Source organism: Erigeron canadensis, chromosome 6 (genome assembly GCF_010389155.1).
Source record: "Erigeron canadensis isolate Cc75 chromosome 6, C_canadensis_v1, whole genome shotgun sequence".
Taxonomy (NCBI): Eukaryota; Viridiplantae; Streptophyta; class Magnoliopsida; order Asterales; family Asteraceae; genus Erigeron; species Erigeron canadensis.
Window position 1 is genome coordinate 41,959,856 of NC_057766.1, and position 23,753 is coordinate 41,983,608.

At 32.3% G+C, this 23,753-nt stretch overlaps 2 protein-coding genes and 1 pseudogene across 2 annotated transcripts; all 3 read right to left on the reverse strand.

The window, feature by feature from the left end:
• Nucleotides 1-4,814: 4,814 nt before the first annotated feature.
• LOC122606345 lies at nucleotides 4,815-4,925 on the reverse strand (annotated as a pseudogene).
• Nucleotides 4,926-6,067: 1,142 nt separating this feature from the next.
• LOC122605149 (abscisic acid receptor PYL4-like) lies at nucleotides 6,068-7,051 on the reverse strand. The gene has a single exon (XM_043778033.1). The coding sequence runs from the start codon at nucleotides 6,902-6,904 to the stop codon at nucleotides 6,263-6,265; it is 642 nt and encodes a 213-aa protein (XP_043633968.1). The 5' UTR covers nucleotides 6,905-7,051; the 3' UTR covers nucleotides 6,068-6,262.
• An 11,699-nt stretch (nucleotides 7,052-18,750) lies between these two features.
• On the reverse strand, nucleotides 18,751-21,417 carry LOC122605354 (laccase-12-like). The gene is made up of 6 exons (XM_043778279.1): nucleotides 21,281-21,417; nucleotides 21,020-21,171; nucleotides 20,431-20,675; nucleotides 20,210-20,338; nucleotides 19,157-20,113; nucleotides 18,751-19,046 (listed from the first exon to the last, which is right to left on the reverse strand). Exons 1-6 carry the CDS (start codon nucleotides 21,404-21,406, stop codon nucleotides 18,916-18,918), a joined length of 1,740 nt encoding a protein of 579 aa, XP_043634214.1. The 5' UTR covers nucleotides 21,407-21,417; the 3' UTR covers nucleotides 18,751-18,915.
• Between the last annotated feature and the right edge of the window lie 2,336 nt (nucleotides 21,418-23,753).

Sequence of the window (23,753 nt, forward strand, 5' to 3'; positions counted from 1 at the left end):
TTGGCATAACCTATTTAAAAACCCACAAGTTATAGTCATTTACCCACCATCTTAAATCAAACAATTAATATATAGATAAGCAACCTACTTAAAAATCGAAGGCAAAACTTTCATGGTTTTACACATCGTGAACTTAGTGGTAGTCGAAGCGGGCAGCCATTTGGGCGTCACCTATTAGTATTGGTATATTATACGGTAATATAATCTTTTTATGGTTTCTAATTTAATACTCATGAATATTTTCATGAATTAAGTTTGTGATAGTACAATAATTTTAAATTACCGCACATCGTGCGGGTCAAAAACCTAGTATATATAAAAACCTAAGCAAAAAGCCTAGTTGGCATAAAAAAAGAAGTGACACATAGGAAAAAATATATCATCTCTTAGACTATCTCCAATGGGGATATTTTTGGACGCCCTTGGGTGCCCTTAGGTGCCCTTAGGTATCCTTTGCGGTTGAAGGTTGTTCAAAACTAAAGATTTTTTGATGCATGCCCTTACCCAAGGGCATACCCTTAGGTGCTCTACTTATATTTTTGTTTTGTTTTTAGTGTAGTAAAAGGATATGTAAGGATGTTTATATGGTTAGAGATAAAATTATAGGATTTTAAAGATTTATAAGGATGTGTAAGGATATAATGTGGTAGTTCAAGGACGCCTAAGGACGTCCTTAACATTGGAGATAACCTTAATTATATAGAGAGATAACACATTAGTAATTTTTGAAATATATATAGAGAAAGAAAATCAAATTGTGTTTTACAACTAATTAAGAAAACGTGATTGTGTCAACGTGAAAACCAGCCTGCAAAAGATATACGAGAATTAGATTGAAAAGGATGCAAAGAAAATATAAACAAATGTATCAAGTTGTTGATATAAATACGAGGTGGGAGGAATCGATGTCAAGTTGTGGGCGAGGACCCCATAGATTCCAAGTTTCCAACAAAGTAACTTCTTTCTTTCTTTCCTTTTTTTTTCAAAGAAATGATAGACTTTGAACATCCGATCTCTAAAAATTAAACTCAATAAATTAATAAACTCGATAAATTTAATAATTTATCTGGTATCAACTTGAAACCAGTACAAAATTAAACGCCAATCAATAAAATAATAAGATAATAATTTTTTTGACAACCTAGTGTATTTATACTTATCCAAACGAAACTATAAATTAATAACTATTAAGAGCTTCTAAATTTTAAGATTGCTTAGTATAAAGCCGCTTGTTTTTTTGTTTGAATTTCAAATCTATATTGAGTTTATCTTTAAATCTTCTCATTGTACTCAAGGCACAACATTGTTTTTTCCGTATTGCAATAAAAAGTTGAGAAGAGTTGTTGCCCTTTACAATGTTTTTTTTTTAAGCTATTGGACATCCTCAACTTTGTCATCTACCAAATTTTGATTGATTTTGCCATTATTTACATCACGATAAATAAGCAAGTCATTCACAACCATTTTGTGTTGATAATGCATACTCGTACAAATTTTTAGGCTCATGAATGTCTTCTTCATTAATTACATCGTAAAACCTTTTTAAATTAAAAAAATATTAATTTATCGATATAATAATATCTCGTTAAATTGATAAAATATTCCAGTTTCAACATTATTAATTTATAGAGGTTTTACTGTATATTATACTGTTTAGTTGATTTATTTCTTGAGGAATTTACTTTAATGGAACAAATAAGTTTTTAACCTAGAGTACATTTAGATTATTTTTTTTTTACCATTTAAGGCAAGGGTGTAGTGTCATAAATTGACAAATTGGCTAGCTTTTGATTAGTTTTTGGGCAATCAAAAGTCGTCACGTGTTTTTTCCAAAAACTAGCCAAAACTTGTCATATCACATGGTGTAGTGCAACAAAACTAGCCAAAATGCCAATGCAGGAAAAAGTTAAAGGTTGTCAGAAAAGATAAAAAAAAATTTGACTGTTTTTAATAAAAAAAAATGATACTTGGGCTCAAAATTTGGGGGTCGGGAATTTCGAAAGTTGGAGACGCCATGGCTGCCAACCCGAAGGTTTACCCTGCCAAGATACGTCCCGGATCATCCGAGTCTCATTTTTACGAACATTTTGTATCATCATCGCCCATTTAATGTAACACCGACAACCTAATTGTTCAACGATATCATCATCGGCTAAAACTAATTTTTCCGGCTACCTATTTCTTTAATGGAACAACATACGACAACACTACCAAGGAAAAATCCGGCAACGCTACCGCTAAATTAACACTACCAAGCTAATTACAAATATGCAATTAACGACAATGTAAAAAGATAAATATACGTATATAAGCCTAAGCAACATCAACAGTTAACCGAAAAACCGTATAAACCGAAAACCCCAAAAAGGAATCACCAGAAAACCGAAGCAACACCACCAGAAACCCCAAAAAGGGGTCACCGTATTACATGTCGCCACGATCAAACCAGAAACCCCATAAAAGAGGTCACCGGAAAACCGATTAAACCAGAAACTCCAAGAAGGAAGTCGTCGAAAAACCGATTATAAGTAGCCAAAGAGCCAATAATGTGTCAACTACACCCTTGCCAAAGCCAAATAATTTCACACTGATAATCATCCCTAATTATTATAAAAGTGAGCTGTGAGGCTTGATGCATGTTTAAACCGATTTGTATTCATTTTGAGTTACTTTTGATAGATAAATCCATTTGGTTTTACATTTTAGCAAAGCTTTTCTATTAAGTGGTTTAAAACTATAGAAAAACCAGACATATGGCTACAACATCAACTTTTAAATACATAACATTTTCTGATTTAACTCATCATTTAGTAAGTTCTATGAAGCACAATAACATATTGTATTCCATATCGATCCCAATGATAACGACGTCACGTATTATGAGTCAAACGATATATGCAGTCAACATAGAAATCTTTTTTTTTTTAAGTAAAGTTAGTTTTGATTCAGACGTGTTGGAGACAATTTTAACCAACAAATCGCTGGACCTGCAACTCTCTCTTCATAGAAAATACCTTGAGATGAGAAACCCGGCTAAAACTCGAACCCGAAACCTTGGGAAAAACTCACATCCAGGATCCACATTGTAGATTTAAAAGATACCTCTGATCAATCCACCTAAGTGGAGTTGGTTAGTCAACATAGAAATCTAATAGTAGCAACCGAACAATTCGAATAGTAGTTTAGGTTGGTTCGAATTTTGTAAGTTTGTTTTAACACATATTTTAAAAACCAAATAAATTATAATAAATCTATTTTATATCCGACTAAATTGATTTACCACAAGATGACAAGAACATTTATTATTTTAGCGCATATTTAATAAGAGGTTGATGAAAAACTATATTTTAAATTTTAATACTTAAATATACCCATATAATAACAAAGGTAGATGAATTAATAAGTCTAATATTAATGTTTTTAAAGGAGTAATATATTTGTTAGTTATCTACAATAATACATACTTTACATGGTTATACATTGTGCAGTAAAATATGTATTTTTGTTATAAATGACTAAAGTATGTTGTAGATATATCACTTCCCATGTTTTTAACTTATTATTATACTATACGGAGATAGGCTGATAGGCATAGGGCCGTAATAAATAACGCAGCCTGTATCCCCACCATTGTTTTTTGATATCTCGACCACAACTACTATTTGCAGTGTTAGTCGCTGCAAATAGTGTGAGCCCCTGTGTGTAATGGCAAATCTGACGACGTAATAATGGCTCCCCTGTCAGTAATCGCTGCAAATAATTGAATATGGACAAAACACCACTATTTATAACGATAATCGCTGCAAATAGTGTGGTTGAATTACTAAAAGTCTGATCGGGATACCAGGCACCAAAAATAAATGGATAAAAAGGGTTGATGCCAAACGTTTAATCCTCCATGCGACCGTGCACGTACACAACAACTGGCTTGGTTGTACCTTGATTCCGTATCACTTCAATTTGTTAATTTGTTTTTCTTTTTCCCTTTCCAATTAATGATAAACTCAGATAAAGGAATGAAATGAAGTTTGGCTTTTGGGTACGTTTGGGGTCAGTATCCTCTCGTAAACCGGCCAGGAGCTTGATATATAATAAATCTTACGTGTACGTACAGGCCAGTATTGTAATTACAATATACAGTAATTAAGCAACTTGTATATCTAAAACTTAGATCTGGATACGCAGTTAATTACCCAGGTCGAAAGTAGTGTATATCACATATTCACATGTGAAAAAGATTAAAGATATACTCATCCTATATATTGTGCAATCATTCAAGAACCAGTTGTTACAAGGGAAGTGATATTCATATCAAAACAATTGATGTATTTATCACATATGTGCTTTACTGTCTTGTATAATATGCTATAAACGTTGTACAATGTGGTAATTAATCATTGTTTGTGGTATTAATATCACTTATCATTTGAAAGGATTTCAGTAAATTAACCAAGCAGCTCCCTAGTTTACATAACTCAGCTATGTTAAAAACAAAATTATACTTAATACTGCAACTTGGGCAATGTTATTCCGTGTACTGCTTTTTTTAAATGAATTAATTAAATTGATAAAATTATAAAAATCAACAAGTTGCGCGCATTGAGTTATCTAATGCATGTTTCACACTATTATTGTTTTCTTTACCTTGAGTTTTATCCACATAACTTTCACACAAACAATGATGGAACACTTAAACTGTCTTTATGATACTAACAATCGTATATTTACACTACAAAATTAAATTACATCGATCTAAAGTAACAATTACCTTTAAACTGAATAAATACATAGAAATAATATTATAAATATTATTATGTAGGCTCGACCACTTGGGCCGACCTTAAGATAGCACCTCTCCGTAGTGTGCAATGGAGCTGAGGTCACTAACCTAGTCCATGGGCCTTCTTGATCACCCATCGACCCCAATTTTTATAAAAATTGTGTAGTTGACATGCCACTCTTGAGTCTTAATCGACCATCGTATAATTTTGCAACTGCACATAATGCCTAGCTTAGTAGTAAAGCTATCTTGGTGGCTAGTCCCGGAACCAATAATCATGGTTATTAGTCGTAGTATAATTTTTTAAAATAACATAAAATAGAAATTCATTAAAAAAAAACTTCAAGATCATGGTAAACAAGTTTAGATAAAAACAGTACAAATTAACTTCATTAAAAATGAATTTTTTTTTACCTATCTTTCGGTTCAATATATTAATCCATTTTGTTAGTTGCCTTAAAGAAAATTTATTACCTATCTTTCGGTTCAATATATTAATAATCGAGTTTCTAATTAAGTTACAGTATGAAATATACTGATATATTTATCATTCTAGTTTCTTAATTGTTATTTATATAGTTCTAGTTATACTAGCACGTTGTCCACGTAATGCGGCGAGGGTACTGCGTTGGTGACGGTTGACGGCGACGACATGTGGTTGTGACGACGAGTAATATAGCCTATTGAAGTAAATGTGACTGATATAATAATTAGTGTAGTTATTCTAAGAGTTAGTTAGTACGTAGAGTGGTGGTGTAATTAAAATATTAGTCAAAAAAATCTTTTAAAATCATATGAATGTAACAGGTGTATTTCATTTAACCTGTTTCTTAATTTTATTTTTTTTGCTTTTTACATGTCATCGTATTATGATTTAAAAGGAATTTTGAGCCGATTAATTATCCTTAATTCATCCAATAACTCTAAAACAAAATCATTAAATCACATGATATATATTTATCAAAAGGAAAGATGTCTTTGATCCTACATGTAAATTCAAAATCATTTATGAGTACTTTTGAATGTTTATAAATATATATATATATTTATATATATATAGTTAATAAATTAAATAAAAAGAAAATAAATACTCAGAAATACTTCATAGTTCATGCAAAACAAAGACTCAACATTCTTTGTTCTTGATTAATGTAACATTTACATACTAACATATGAAATATTATATATGAAGAATCACTAGTATATATTCAATTCACATGATCATTAACAACGAAATTATATATATATATATATATATATATATATATATAATTAAACCCTATAAGATTAAAACACCGAAAATTTGATCTCTAATTATATACTTTGTATATATATTATCTCTACCCACATCATATCATTACTAGAGTGAATTAATAAATTGATTAAACCCATGAAAAAAAAACAAAACAAAACAGAACATGATCGATCATCAACCAATTAATTAATGTTCACAATTAGAGCTGAGGCTGACATTATTTACTGTTAATGATTATTACTCTTCACCAAGTTTTCAGCAAATTGCTTCAAAGAAATCAAGTTACATCGGACGATAGTATCAACAAACACACACGTTTCTTCTTTCGTGTTTTCCGGTGGCACATCAACAACATACGACTCAACAACAACAGTGCTACCGTGACAGGTCGGTGACGGATGTAAAGTCGTGACAGATCTATAGTTTGTTAGCCTATGATCACCCCCAACAACACTAAAGCTCATCACATGAAGATCATCATCCAAGATCTCTAGACGTTCGGTGCTAGATCCAGCTGGTAATCCCGACACCACGTGTACTTCTCTTAAAGTGCCCACGTCACCATCACCCAGTATCACGTTACAGCTTTTGAGAAAGTGCTTGTACGCTTGTGGGTTGTCGAAGCGGCGGACGACCGACCACACGGATGCCACGGGGGCGGAGATGGTTTGGATGACTGCCGAAGAACACTGGTGGGGGCCAAGTGCGTGTGTGTGATGGTGGATTAAATCTTGTGGGATAGATATAGATGATGGGACTCTGGATATCGTGGTTGTGGAAGACGACGGTTGTTTTTGGTGGTTGACGGTGGTGGGGTGGTTGGTGGTGCTGGTAGTAGGGAGTCTTTGGACTTGAATAGAAGAAGGCATATTATTTTTGGTATAGCTTGCTAGAGAGGGGATGAATAAAATTATTAAGGGTGTGTGATATGATGGAATAATAATAGAGAGCACGTACGTAGAGATATATATATGTATATATACGAAATAGAGATAGAGATGGATGGCGTGAGGAATGGATGGGAAGGAGGCATGGGAGCAAGTTGTTGTATGTAATGTAATATATGGTGGAAAAAGTTTAAAGAGGAAGAAACACAGGGATTACGCCGGACATGCAAGTGGGAGCAACCAACTTGCATCATCTCCTTTCTTAATTTCCTTTCTTTCTTTTTCTTTGTTTTCCCTTTCTTTTTCTTTTACTTTGTTTGTCCCATTGTCCAGCTAGTTTAATTAATTTTTATATGGTAACAAAATTTATATCAATACAAATTTAATTCATTCATATAAAGTGTATATTATAACACTATAACAAAAATATATTACTTGAAATGTTAAACTATCATATTTAAAATGAGTCGGGAAGAATATTATGCATAAATATTTTTGTTTGTTTTATTATATAACACTTAATATAAACTGACTTTTAAAATATATTTTTTATAGCTAATAGTACCTGCACTATTAATTTTACACCACTAAACATGTTTCAAAGTGTTGAACAATACAACAACTTAAAATATATATAATTGTGTATGGCTAAAAATATATGATATATAGATCATTGCCCATTTTCTATTGATATAACATTTAATAAATAATATATATATATATATATATATTTTAAGAGCATATTTTTAAACTACCATCACACTATTTAAATACACCAAAAAATATAATTGTCAAGGTTTGAACCTTGGTTTTTTCTGCAAGAGACTAGAGCCCCTACCACCCAATATAAGTGGTGATGACAATAAGTATCTTATATAACATAGATAACATATATATCAATCAAAGTTGAAAAAATAAAAATAAAAACTCATCAAGTCAAATTAATTATCACACTATATTCGTATTGTAACTCAAGGCTTAATCAACATATGACAATTGCATAAAATTTTTTGTTTGCCAAATTTATTGAATGATGAGTTCATCTCGCAATGATCTTGAAAAAAAAAATGAAATGAAAAAAAAAATTCTTTAAAGTTATATACCCAAATGTAAAGTTGAAATATAATATAGAATCACCATTATGATGTTAGCACATAAATTATAGGAAAATAATAATAAATCATCCTAAGCAAATAGCGTAATAATTCTCCTCTTAAAACATTAACAAGGTGACATGTGTTATCCACTAATTTTTTTTCCTAATCTTAGACCTTGATTCTTTCACATGTCATCATTTCTTAGTAAAAAGGATTATTATACTATTTGGTTTGGAGAATTAATCATTTCCCTAAATTATATTGTAAGCGCATTTTAGTTTTTTGTCATTAAGGTTGACCTCTTACTAAGAGCGTTGTCCAATGTCCATTAACATCCCGGCCATCTGATTTACATCACATATATTATAATGGACTTAATCCAAAAATTCAATCATAACTATATTATAACGTTAAAATCATCAAAAGTCGGATATGTTTATTAATAACTCATTCATTTTAATTTTGTTTTAATAACTTGAAAAATATTATTTCATTCTTATAGGAGAATCAACATAGTAAATTGCTGGTGATAGAAAGTAAAGTTTGTAAATTCACGCCAGTTTACTTTATACAATCAAGTAATTTACCATTTGATGTAAATTGTCGACACTATTACTAAGCATGACATACTTTTAGATTGGAGTGGGACGTCTAGATATGGGAGAAAGTGAATCTAGCTAGGAACTGTGCATGAATGTTAGTATGTTACACACCACCGACTATTCTTAGTCCATTTTATTTTTTTATTTTTGACTAAAATCTTGTTTCGACACATACATAACGCATAATTAGTGACGATTAATTAGATTGTATTTAATATACCTTTGTTTATAAAAATATGTATTTGTATAAGTTAATTACTACTCTAACTGGTAGTTATTACTGTATCATAAACACTTGGTTAAACTCCAGTGGCCAGGGGTATTTCACTAAACCTGTTATGTGAAGCCCCGGGGAAGTTTACTCAAAAGTCTTGAGTTCGAGCCTTGTTAGGTTCTCTTCGACGGTATTTTTCAATTAAGAAGGTGATATGGTGAGAAAGACTATTTAAGATTCGTTTAGTGTGAGACCCTTTCGTTATTAATGTACGTATCGTATAATGTAGCTACTAAACTTATTTTTACAGTGGAATTTAGTATCAACTTGAATTTGAAGATGTTTGACTATACATATATATACTACACTTTATATGAAGAATTTAGTATATATATAATGGCCTAATATATATCATAGAAAATAATTAATCAAAAGTGTACGTCACTGAACTCATCATAGAAGATTTACTAATCAAAGTGGCCTAATATATATCATTACTAATATTTTTGGTTAATTATTTTAATTCTGCGACCATATTTATCATGTCCAAGTTCATACACTCCGCCAGATGCGCAGACCATTGCATTAAACAAAAGCAATTAGGATAAATACACCCAATTGCTCAACCTTGCCTTTCATGTGATCTTTTAACTTTGCTTTACACAAACTAAAATTATTAGTTAATTTGTTTAGTAGAACACACACACACATATATGTTTGTGACAATAAACTGTGAATATATATACATATATATTGAACGGCAAAATTTTGTATATATATTATAACAGCCACTAGCAAAATGTTAGAGGCTAAAATGTACAATTACAAATCTAGAAGAAAACACAAATCTATACATTATAAATTTTTTCCGAGGCTTTAACTGCGAAAATTATAAAATTAATGAAAGCTCGTGCCAATTACGAAGCCGAAGCCAAGAAAAGATCACCCTCACATATTTAATAAATCAAATATACATAAAAAAAAAAAAGAAAAATCTACACGTTTAATAGTTCATACGCGTGAAACTAATCTTTGTGCGGTGTTTCAAAAATCAAATTAAAAGGACTGATTACAAATTTATGAAGAGACGCGATCAACAGTTGGATTAATTTGAAAACGAGTTATGAAATTAAGAACGACGGATGATCCATGATATTTCTGCAGTAAATTTCATAGCTAGTTGAAAATTTAAATCCTATCCTACTAATCCTAGTACAGTTTACATGTACTATCAAACAACAGTTGCAAAATTTCAAAACTAACATTAATTAGGTGTGTAATAGTTTGTGTGTGTATTCTTAAGATTAGAGTCGTACATAGTTGATAAACTAGTTAATACCATGTTAGCAACTACTCGTAATTGACAGTAAATTAAGGCGATCAAATGTTATTACAATTACACTAGTTAGTACTTATGGATCAAATGTCACTATATCAATTGACAGTATGTATAAATTATAAAAAATATATATATATATATTTGTCAAGTTACTTATGTGGCACACTCCCGGATTGCAATCAAAACCAATATATGTTGAAATGTAAGCTACTATGGTACATTGCATATAATACATGTGCATGAATATACATCTCTGGCTATGTATGTATGTGTACGTACGTATCGTATGGGTGTGGAGGGTAGTCGGTACTTGCAACTTGCATTTATCTTGGTCATTGTACGTTTTTTCATCCTCTGCTCTTAACAACTACCTTCATCAACTTGATGGTTTTCTTTTAAGATCAGACCCCACTTTTCTAGATGATCGAGCCCTTTTCTAAAAAAGGAACAACTGGCAATATTAATAAATTTTAAATTAGCTCGAACAGATTTTAAACGATAATGATTCAAATCAAATATATGGATAATATTTATCAATTCATCATATATATTCTCAAGTTTTGATCAATTTGAGAATTGAAGTACAAGTTGTTACAATTTTAAAATACAATCTACCCGCATGCTTGCTTTGGGTTTCTAAGACTAAGCGGAATAGCCCGTTTCTTCTCGAAATTACCACCGGAACGCCCTATCTCGGTCCCGGGGGCATTCCACATGTTACAAAAGTGAAGGCTTCGCATTTCAAACGAGCGTTTGGTTTTTGTTTTTTTACCTGCGCATGGTCTACAGGTTGGACTTTTATTGGGAATATTGCCTCGTAAAAGGATAAAGCAAACTTTTAAGTTTTTTCTTTTTTTTTTAACCCAACTATATATATATAAAAGTAATAAAAGGAATGCCCCCACCCCGAGGGAATGGGGGAATGCCCCTCCTAATGATTGCAGGACACGTGGCAAGCTGGTATTGGGCGGAGGGCATTCCCAGGAAGGGCTACTCCGCTTAGTCTAAGGAACGTGAAATACCGGCCAGTTGGACGGATATATATAGACAGAATACCTGGCTAAAACAATTACTTTATATTATTAAAGTTTACAGAAAATTACCAGCATATCAAGAGTTTTAAATACAAATCTATATATGATCAATTCAACATTTTAAACTACACTAAAAGCTGTTGGCTGGTTCACTTTCATCATCTCGACCCTATGGTTGTAACGATGCATATATGTTTCTCCAACACGTATAAAAGTTAGATAAATTTATAGATCCAATATTAATTATTTCAATTTACATTATTAAACGATAAAACTAATAACTACTTGTATCGAAACGTGTCAAACAAAACTACGAAAATATTAAACAACGCATCACTTGGAATTAACTAATTAAAAGTACACCCCTTCTTTGCCAAATGACAATATTTCGTATAAATGAGATGTTATTATATATGCAAATTGACACAAAATTATATATGCAGATAAAAATATAATCGAAGGTGCAGGATCAACTTACCGACTTCATGTTTGAATAATATATATACTAGCTAATTAACTCAGGTTTAACCCGAGATTTTTAATAAAAGTTTTATAAATAATGTTTATTAGAAAATAACTAAAGTTTTTTTTTAAAAAATATTTTACAGAATTTCAGTATGAATAATAATGACTCAAGCAATGATGATTAAACACTGTAAATTAAATACTAAATTTATGATAATTTTATGTGACTTATTGATATATATTAGTTGTAAATGGTTATATTTTTTCCCGTTAAACTTAAGAAACAATATAATATATTCAATACTCTATTTAATACTTTATTTAATGAGATATATCTTTCTTAAATTAATTATAAATATATAATGTTTAAGGTTAAATAAATTTATAGAAAGTAAAAAAAAAAAATAACAAATATGATGTCATAATTTTCTAAAAACACTTGTAGGAAGGGACATGAGCTTGCCACATAGGAAAAAAATATCTAAAAACAATTATCTTTTATTAATATAAGAGATATATATATTTTTTAGTTCAGTTTATGGTCTTTAAAGCGTATTCAAGTTTATTTAGAAAACCATATTTTAAAAAAGGCAACAATACATGCATCAACAATAAAAATAACATAACATATAAGAATAATAGGATGTATAAAAACATCAAACAAATTAATAACTATATTAATGCAAACAATGACACTCTCATGACAATGATATAATATATTGTCTTGCTTTAAATGTTAAATAAACGTAAGTTGTAAAATGATGCAAGTTATTATAAATTAAAAATTGCTATATATACGAAACATAGGAATTTTAATCAAAACTAGTTTAGATTTCAACTAAAATTATTATATTATTAACTCAAAAAATATATTGTGGTATAGTTATTGTTCCAATGCATTATTTTGAATTTTATAAATACCATATATATATATATATATATATATATATATATATATATATGTATATATGCTATTTTGTGCATTCCACCCTATATGTTATTTATTTATGAGTATTACATGTATATATTAATTGTGCGGCCATATTATTAGTAAAAACTATCTTTTAATATCTCATATAATTAGTATCCATACAACGTACCGGGTTTTAAATATTATATAATGAATAAAAACTTTTAATTTTAAACTTAGTCACGTATTTGTTTAAGTTATTATATAGAGTAATAATTACATATCGATTATATCGAATTATTTTTAGATTTAATTAAATATGATATAGTTAAATTTTTTACTGTGCAACGTATGAGTTTAATCTAATATATAATATAATATAATATTAAATCATCTTATTATAATAGCTAGATATATAAAAAATTCAATGATAACTTGACGGCAAGAACCAATACTACATAGTTTGAACATGTTGGAATTTATTTCAAGTCTTTTTAACGCAAACATAAGTATTAATTTTGTTCGAACAATCTAATGGCGTTTGGGATTGCGTTATAAACTGATTACCTGATTATTTACGTTTTACGTTTGTAAAACGTAAATAATCTAAAAAAGTGTTTGTATGAAAAAGTGATTATCGGTTATGAAAATACATTTTTTGAGAAGCATGTAATTGCATGCTTTTTGAAAACACATAATCTATTTTGCAAACGTGGATTTTGTTTTGTAATCGCAATACCAAACACCCCTTAATATATTGCCTGCGTTTCTTTTCTTTTTGAAACTACTTGGTAAGTAAACAAACGGAGATAAGGATGGTTAAGTTAAGAGGAAGCTTCATTTGGCTCCATCATCTCACAAGGACAAAGCACTTTTTGACGACATTATATATAGTTGTAGTATATTTAATGAAATAACTATGATTCTCTTAGTCGTGTAAGGTGTAGTTTATTTAATACAGTATATTATTTAATTAGTCTCCAAACGAAAACCATAATAAAAACATTTCTCGAATTTGATACTAAAACTTGAAATTTAAATAATGATTACTATAATTTAAAAACAAGGAAAGCTAAGTTCTGACGATCAAGAGAACGATAAAATATTTTACAGTAATAGCTTTTTACGAGTATATAGAATCAATCCGGAGACCTTAGTAAATAAATTTATCCACTTTCTTGTTGCGCTTCCATAAATTAGACTAAAGAAAAAGGTAGACATTTATTATGTAAAGAAGATGATCGATATCGTTTAAATTCTGACGATCGTTTTTAAGTATAATGTCATATGACGTATCGAGTGACTTCAATCATTGAATTTTGTGTTATAAATTATGATGTATTTTCTTCTTGACATCACTTTTTTCCTATTTTCATTGCCAGTCGCGTTGAGTCTAACCATATATGATTTCAAATCCCACTTTTATGATTAAGTTCTTAAAGAACATGTATAATATTGATGAAACATCTAGGGTGCGTTTAGTTCAATAAAATGTTTTATAATTTTTCATTTTCAATTTTTTAAGAAAAGAAAAGGGTTTTTTTTTCCTATAAAATTTTGAAAACGCATTCAAAATAAGATGCAATTTTCATTTTTTAATCTTATATATAACGCCCCAAACTCTTTTAATGATTATTTAATAAAATATTGCACAAGTTGGAAAAATTTTGGTACTTAGAAAAAATAATGCAAATTTTCGTCGAAAATCGAAATATTATAAATCAAGAAATGACAAATTGAATATTCTTATAATGGTATAATAAGACTAATTTACAAGTTTCATGACTCGGGAAGTTCAAATGAAGGCTCGGTAAAAATGATGTCGAGGACAGCAGATGGAGGATGGTAGGGCGGATGATCCGCGTTCTCCTGCGGATGCTCTGAAGGATGATAAGCAGCATCCGTAGTTTCCTGCAGTTCTACCACAATTGACAACCTTTCTTGACAACATTTTTATGACCAAAAAGACATATCTCATACTTAAACACACAAAGAAGTTATAATTATACAATCCAACATTTCAACAATGACCATTTCTCAAAAACACAATTTTTCACCATGACGGGTCGTCTTACCCAAGTTGACACTTTTCATGTCAACCACCATTCATACTTTACAATTCCAAAAGACACACTTATGACCATTTTTGCAGAAATGTACCAAACAAAGTTTACCAAAAGAGACATTGCATCAAGAGCCATGGGGATGAGGGATTTCTAAGTCTCTACCAAAAGATCGTCATTCTTCCACGAATGACCTAATTACCTTAAATCTTGCAAAAAATTCGCTTCAAACACTTCAAGCTCTAGATCACACTAGTTCCTTCTTCCGGAACTACCTATAAGAGAGTAAACATCTAAAAATATAAGCAAAGGCTTAGTGAATATACTTGCATACATTTACGGATACGAAGGAGGGCAAAGTACAAGGACTTTTACATGTAACCTATGACATCGTCATGTCACATTTACATATTCACCTTGTACACTAACAACACATATATGGATCCATATAAGCTAAACAATCATAACAATCATGTCAATCGGGATTCTTAGGCCGCGGAGGTTCTTAGGCCTCATAAACAATGCCTCACATGGGCTTAACACCGAACCAATTACCATGCTTGGAACATTCACATCTCATGGTAATTGGCCCAACGTATACATAAAGGTATGCAAATATACTCACCTCCTCCGCAACAAGGACAATAAAGCTATAACAATAATGCTCAACAAGCTCAACCTATAATCATATCATAAAAATGCATTAAACTTACATTCACAACTTGACTAGCTCAACCTAGTCTTACTCAATCACTAGCCTTTCTAAACCCAAAACCCAACCCATTTGTCATTGAGTTACTTCCATTCTCAAGATTAACATTAGGTAATTCAACCTACCATTTTCATCCATATTCCATTAACAACAAAAACTCATATTTTCTCATAAACTCAAATTATCACATAACCCTATAAATTTCATAATCAAATGCATCATATAACTCAATGACAACTAGGTTAACTAAGAAGTTGGGGAAAAACTACCATAATTCAAATTCTAGCAAAACCCCCAAAATGGTTCATCCATAAACCTTAATTCTCAATAACAAATGAACTAATGAAATAGAAATCAATACCTCACAATAGAAGATAATAGCTTAGGTTTTCAATTCACCAATTTTTCCCTTTTCTTAATTAATTTCGGCCACCACCTAGAACCACCAAAACCCTAACTTTCAAACTCTTGAATGGAGATAAATTGATGGTGATGATTGTTAGGGTAATATCTAGTCTTGAATTTGAAAGTATTTTGACCTTGATTTTGAAGGAAATGGGGGTGGATTGCATGTGAAAGAAGAAGAAGAAGAATATTGGAATAAGAATTACATGGGTGTGTGTGGCTGACACATTCTATGGGTGCCACGACCCACTTCCATTTTTGAGGGTATTTTATCCGCTACCCGTTAAAGTTCCAACTAAATTAACCCCATATTCAAAAATAAAACACTAGGAAATTAATTTAATGTCAAAACTATAAAAAGGGGTTAATTTCTTTTACCTTAAAATCTTGTGGTGTTACATTATAAAACTAAAAAACATGTTTAAATTCACTTGTTTTTGTTTTTGTTTTCTATTTCTCCATCTTATTAGCTTAGAAACAGAAAATAGAAAACGGAAAACAAAAAAAAAGGTAGTTTTCTAATTATAATTCAAAAAGTGGAAACATGTAAGAATTTTTGTTTTATTAGAAAATTGTTTTAGAAAAATGCAATTTGAACACGTTTTCAATTTTTTCTTGAAAAACAAAAATAAAAGTTATTTCCTTGAACTAAACGCGTCCCTATCTTCCCACCTTACCTATTTGGTCATGGATCACTATAACTACATAACAAGGATAATCATTTTCATATGCAAGTGTGATGGATAGAAAAAAGTCAATCGTCATATATCTATCTTATCCATATATAAAGAGTGTTTTTAGGAGAATGCGAACATTTAAATTTTCATACTATAGGAAAATCTGGTTGTAACGTGATTTTGCTCGTGATTTCCTAATAATTTAATTTTGAAAAATCTGTAATAATCCCATATCAAAAAGATAAAAATAAAAATAGACATTTGAGTCTCATGTAACATCTAATGTGTTGGGCCAACCCATCCTCATTAATGGAATTATTTATAAAAAATTTGAGGGCTTTAGGCCTTTATAACTCTAAGCTGTAAGCTAATGGGTCATCCCATTGATTCTGGCTATCTGGTCTGGCGATACATACATGTAGACATGGGGAAAATAAAGGTTTCCAAAAAATAACGGTTTGGATTATCTGGATTTGGGACCGAAAAAACCAGTTCCACAAGAACCGATCGGTTTGGAACCGGTTACACTTTTGGATCTAAAAATTGGTTCAAACCGGTTCTAAATCGGTTCTTGGACAAAAAAAACCGAAAAAAAATCGGTCAAACATTGACCAAGAACCGGTTTTAGTCGCGTTGACTGGAACCGGTTTCAATCTTTTGCCCACGTCAACATACATGTAACTATGTAAGCACGTTAACCGGCAGTGAAACTAAACTTTATCCACTCTTTTGGATTTTTACGAAATGTACACGAGTATGCATTCTATATAAAAATGACGCGTTTATAAGAGAACAAGCAAGTTAGACCAAAATTAATGTTAGTTATGTAAACTTAAAAAAAAAAAAAAAACTCACTCGAGCACATTCCTTATTAACGTTTGCTGATTTATTTGTTTGAATAATTAGTTTGAATCCTAGATGTAGTCTAACATGTTTTGGTTAGTCTATATAATCCGAGTTAGGGTATAAATTAATTATGTATCGAATATTGGAGTTTTGACTAATTAGTTTCTCCAATAAAATAATTACGTGTTTTAGGCAATCTAGCTATTCTGTTTTGCTTTGCTTCAGCAAACACTTTATTATATGAAAGCTAAATTCGTGATGAAGTTTTGGTAGAATGTAGTTAGTAGGCTTCTGATCTGAGGATTTATTAGCCGTCTTAGACTTATTCGAACCACATATATTGTTATATGCTAGTGTCGATCATTTATATTAGCTATGCTTGTTTGACAAATAGCATATGTCATAAACTTCAATATAGTACAAATGTGTACTTTATGTCAGTTTGTTGAAAAGATGGTCTGTTTTAGGTAGTTAGGTTTGGGTACTTCTGTTTGTACTACAATCCTCTTCCTCTATATATGAATCAATAGATATGAGATGTATTCAACTGAATATAAGTTACAACTTTTTTTGTCTATAATTCTCTGCCTCCAAGTTGAAAGACAACTATCATGTCTCTCGTATGACTGAACACGATCTCAAGGTTTTCTTGTGAGCCTGACTATCGAGCCTTTGGGTATTGATAAGTTGGTTATCTCTATCAGCTCATTGACGAAAAAACAGCATTATATTGATATGTGTTTGATTCTGTATGTTTTTCTACAAGACTATGAAATGGCTGGTGACAAAAATAATCCTTGGTGAATGAATGGGGCAAAAACTTGACCCGTTTTGTATTGAACTAGGCGCCGATACTAATTTCTTCAATGTTTGATTCTGTTTGTGGAATTTTCCATGTGCAGGCCGCAGCTCGCTCGCACATAAGACGTGGTGTCTCATGAGTCATGACAGAAGGCCCCAAAATGCTAAAAGGTGAGGGAACCAGAGTTCCCTTTATAAAAAAGAAAAACTAATGGCTATAAGGAATCAACTCGATCAGTTTTGATATATGGTTAGTGACTTTCTTTCCACGAGTAATAATCTTTGACTGAAAATTAAGTTGTGAAGTCTCTGACGCCTCCTATTCACATAGGATGAACTATAGTGCGAGTGTTCTACGAGTACTTTTTTTGTGAGTGTTATACTTCATGTTTGTTCATTTTATGCCCCCTTAAAAATTTATGTATCTGTTAATCACATTAATTTGCAGAGAATTGAAATGGTGTCGGTTTAATAATGACTACTTTACGGAGCAACGTATGACTCATGTAGAAAATCATGAACAAACATACACTGGTATATGATCGATAATCTGAACAACTAAAACTGATTGTAATACAAAAATAATTGATAATCTTCTCATTGCTTTAGAAACAAAGTAGCTACGAAATATGTTTGTCTGTTGATTCTAAAGGACAATAGCGTGCTATCAGAAATGCTACAAGAGAAGGAAAACAAAACAAATGCAAAAAACAAAAGACAAAACAGTATAAGAGAAATTCAAATCCCCAATGTGGGGGTAAACAACATTAAAACTCTTGTAATCTTGGACAACATGATGATTTTTGAATTAGTAAATGGCAGACGTTATTAACAGACAGGCAAGTCTGCTGGTGGTTGTTGTAATGTCTCCAGTACTCCAACTCCATTATCTACTAAAAACACTGTAGCCAAACCCCACCCGATGTGAACGTCCAAGTGACAGTGCATGATCCAAGCACCTGAGGAAACATATGAGAAGCATAAGCGATATACTTTTTTTAAAAAACGTAATTGTTCAACTTAAAATCTGTATATATATATATAGGTGTTGGTGTTTCCCATATTTTACCTGGATTGTCAGCAACGAATCTAATGACTGCCCACCCGCTAACTGGTAAACTGGCAGTATTTCTCAGTGGTGGATCCACAAGGTTGAATTTAGAGGTGTCAGTTGCAGGATTGAAGTTTCCGAATCCTTCTGCTAATATGTAGAAATCATATCCGTGAAGATGGATGGGGTGATTCTCAGCTGTTTGGATATTAGTACCTTGTAATACTATTTGTACCTTCGCTCCATATTTTAACTTGTAAACTTTTGTACCACGAATAGGTTGCCACAAAGATCGGCTTACGTTACCAGTGTAATCGAATGCCACTGGAGGCTTTGCTGGAAAGTCAGTGGTGAAAACTCCAGGAACACCGTGGTGGTGTGCTTGCAGCACAGAGAAATTCGAAGGGAGGGCGAAAGATACATTGTTCATGCTTGCAGTGAATCGGGTTCCATTTGGACCCTGACATGTACTAGAAGGGGCTCCTCTTGGGCACTGGTTTAGTCCAAGCCCTGCAGTGATGAAGAGATTCTCATCGATGTCAGTTGGAACTGTGACCTTTTTTAGGCTTCTGAAGCTAGTGGTGAAAGCAGTGGCGGTAGCGGTGTCATTAAAAGCTGGAAGAGAAGGCATAATGGGCTTCGATGAGACACCCTTTGCTGGACATGGGGCGGTTTTGTACTCCAAAATGGCAGTTGTGGTGGTGTTGTCAAATGGCGCTCCTTGTGCACTGGCGTAAGCACGTGCAGCAATATAGTATCGTGCTGGTGGTTGGTCGGCTTTGATGAGTACATCAGTGGTTTGGCCTGGTCCAAGCATGAGGACATTGGTGGCGAAAGGTTTGACATAAGAAGCATCAGCTCCGACAACTGTGAGTTTGTGGTTAGCAATACTGAAGAAAAGCTGTTGATTGAGACCAGCATTGATCACCCGAATGAGGTTTGTCTCGCCTGAATCCACTGGAACTATTACAGTTTCTACATTATGATAACAATAACCGTGTTAGCAAATATCAAGATCCACAAAAGTTTCACTTTTATCATGCTAATTGATACGATTGTATAAAAGCAAACCTTTGGTGGAACAATTATATAGATCACCAGGTTGACCATTGATAGTGTATGCATCCGATATATTAGGAGCTCCTCCTGATCTCATGGCTTGTCTTATAACATCCAAGGGGTTAGCATTCCACCATTCCCCTGATCATCATCATCATCATCAACATCATATTATGTCAGGCATCTCAACTATGAAATTGCCTTTGTAGATAAATTTTGAATAATTAACATACCAAGGATAACGACAGAATCACGTTTTGGTTTCGTAAATGGATAAGAATCTCCTTCTTTGGGGCGAATGACAAGAGCACCATACACCGTGGCTCGGACCCATGAGCTGTGTGCATGCCACCATAGTGTTCCTTCTTGTCCTGTAATCATGAACCTGTAGGTGTAACTCGCTCCTGGTCTAATAGGACACTGAGTGATGAACTCAGGTCCATCTGCCCATGCTGTGGTAATTTGTCTAACACCATGCCTAAAGTATTCAAAACACAAATTTTGCTAATGTCAAAACTATTTTATCAAATATCCCCAAAATTTTCACACTAGAGGTAAGAGGTGAATGGTGACAATATGACCCATTTACATGATCGTGCATAAATGTGTTTGATAATTCAAATGGCTCAAACCAAAGATAGCTTACATGGGTCAAGTTAAACAAATCAAAAGTCCCCAAAAATCTATATTTGCATACAGTCTACTTATGGCATGATTTGATTTGTACTAATATCGACTGATTTCAACGTGCAACGCATTGACCAACCCACCCATTTTGCTAGAATTCCTACTCGAATATATATGCATGGCGTTTAGTTATACCAGTGAATGGTAACATTATCTTTAGCTCTGTTGACGACATTTATCACTAAACTGTCGCCATTGTTCACTTCCAAGGTCGGGCCTGGTAGTTGCCCATTCACTGTAAGAACGGTCTGCGTTTTGCACAGTCTTGTTACTTTTGTTTCTTGAACCTGATATATCCCATGCAAAATAGTTAGCATATATTAACAGTATGTTATCTACCAATAATATTATGATATATAGATAAGTTGATGTACAGTAAGACGAAAAAAACCGTACAACAAAGTCATGGTAGTGAGTTTTTGCATTTGCCATGGAGACAAAACTTGAAAACAGAAGCAACAAACTCAAAAGCGACAATGCACGTAATCCGTTGCTAGCAATGCTGGTTAAGTCGCACCCCATCGTGTTGTCGTTTTTCGATCTAATGATGGTGTGTGTTGTATACTCAACCAAGAGAAAAGTAGATGACTTGTGGAATTGAGAAAAATAGAGTTACTTATATAGAGAAGAAGAAGATTGAAAGAGTTGTTTGAAGTAGGCAAAGTAGGTTTTGATTTTGGGGTGAAGATCAGTTTAGAAGGAAAAAAATGTTCAACATGAGTTGGTGCACCCACTGACCTGTCACAATAGTGTAAAAATTTTCTTCATTAATTGCTTGCTTGATAAGTCTACTTTCTTCCCTTTTTTGAAGTGTTTGTATTTAAATATATAAAACATGTTTCCTTTCTTTAATTTATATTTCTCGCCAAATTGAGTAGATACTTTTGTCTAACTCATGAATCGTTGCAAACATAATGACTACAATGCCAAAGATTATGTACGTCATATATGAAACATAGTCTTTTGCAAAGTGCAAAGTTATGGTATGCAATATGTGTTAAGACTTTTTCTCACCAACTATGAAAATAATGCATAAATAATGAGTCCTATATTGTAACTTCTTTTTTGGTATTAGTTGATTCAATGTTAATAAGTGAATGAGTAATGCAACATAAGTGTAACTTTCGTTCAAATAAACATGCCTAATTCATTTTAGTTTTTGACACATGATCTCACATTTTCATTCTTCTCTATCTTTATTTGGACTGTCAATAGACATACGTATCTTGATCTAGCTCTTTTTTAGCATGTTTTAAGCATATTATTTATCATTAAACAAAATATTGGTATCAAACTGGTAGCTTCTCATCAGGCTAGCTATGAGATGTCTTATGTTTCTAGGTCGCGTAATACATAAGTTTTTTATTAACTTCATCGTACTTTTAGTTTGTTTGTTTGTTGCAATGTTATGTGGTCCCTTTCTTTCATATTCATGAATATCTCTTTGACGTACCGATAATGTATTCTAGTCGTTGTATGACCCTTTGTATTTGAAGTCGATTAGTCTAAATCAAGAACTACATATATATAGAGTAATTAGGTAGAGCGAGTGGCTAACCATGACCATATATGTAGAAATTTATGGGTGCATATAATTCTACGTTTTGGGTACTAAAAAGGGACGTACCTTAATTGTTCTGTGATATATCGTTGTAGTGTTCACTTTTGCTTTCTGTCCATGCAAGAAAATATGTACTTCTAGTTCTACCAGTGCCTATTTTAAAGACAGTTATTAAGATTTGGTAACAAAATATTAGACTTTTTGACTTCTAATATTCATCCTGACTAAGTTTTGAGAATTTTAGGATTAAATGATCTGATCTTTAAAAGTCAAACGAGATGCTTTATCTAGAAGACGGTGATAACTTTTTCTAATTTTAGTTTTTGACATTTTGTTAATAACGTAGTACAATGATTTTTTCAACAAGTTTGTATATAACCGGGGAAGGCGCCTTTTATAAGTATACTAATGACATTTCCCATTATAGCTCAGTGTTTGAGACGTTGAGCATTTTACATATTGGAAATCTCGATTTTGAGAGATGAGGAAGACATTATAGGAATTTCACAAATAAAGTCTTCTAGTGAAGCAAGTTTGAATCTTACATAGGGGGTAATGGTTTATCTCAATTAAATGTTGTGCCTTTAGACGGTTTAGTTGGGGGGTTTCCTCCTACTATGTATTGAGGGTGAGGAGACCCTCTAGCGCAGACCCAGTTAAAACAACGTAAGCTAGATCTCCAATTACAAGCAAATGATTCACACATTTAAAAAAATATATATATACAGTTAAACCAGTGATTGATGTTATTGTTTTTATTATACGATCATGAGGAGTACATGAGTATATATAATAGAAGCATTTACAATGAGCTCCCTCTAGTATAAACTATGTGATGTTTTGTCTAATATTCCCCCGCAAGCTAAGGCTGGGAAACGACCTTCAGCTTGGAACGTAAAAACGCAAAACGATCCGCTGACAGTGGCTTGGTGAAGACGTCGGCTATCTGGTCATGAGTGGAAATAAATTGTACTTGGAGTCTCCCCTGGGCAACCTTTTCTCGGATAAAGTGGAAATCTACTTCTACGTGCTTTGTACGGGCATGAAATACTGGGTTAGCCGAGAGATAGGTGGCACCTAAGTTGTCACACCAAAGTGTAGGAACAGAAGACAGAAATACCCCAAGTTCACGCAGTAGTGATTCAAGCCAAGTAATTTCAGCAACCGTATCAGCCAGTGCTTTATATTCAGATTCTGTGGAGGATCGAGAAACGGTACGCTGTTTACGTGCAGACCATGAGACCAGGTTAGAACCCAAATAAATGGCAAATCCTCCGGTTGATCGGCGGTCAATTGGGCAACCTGCCC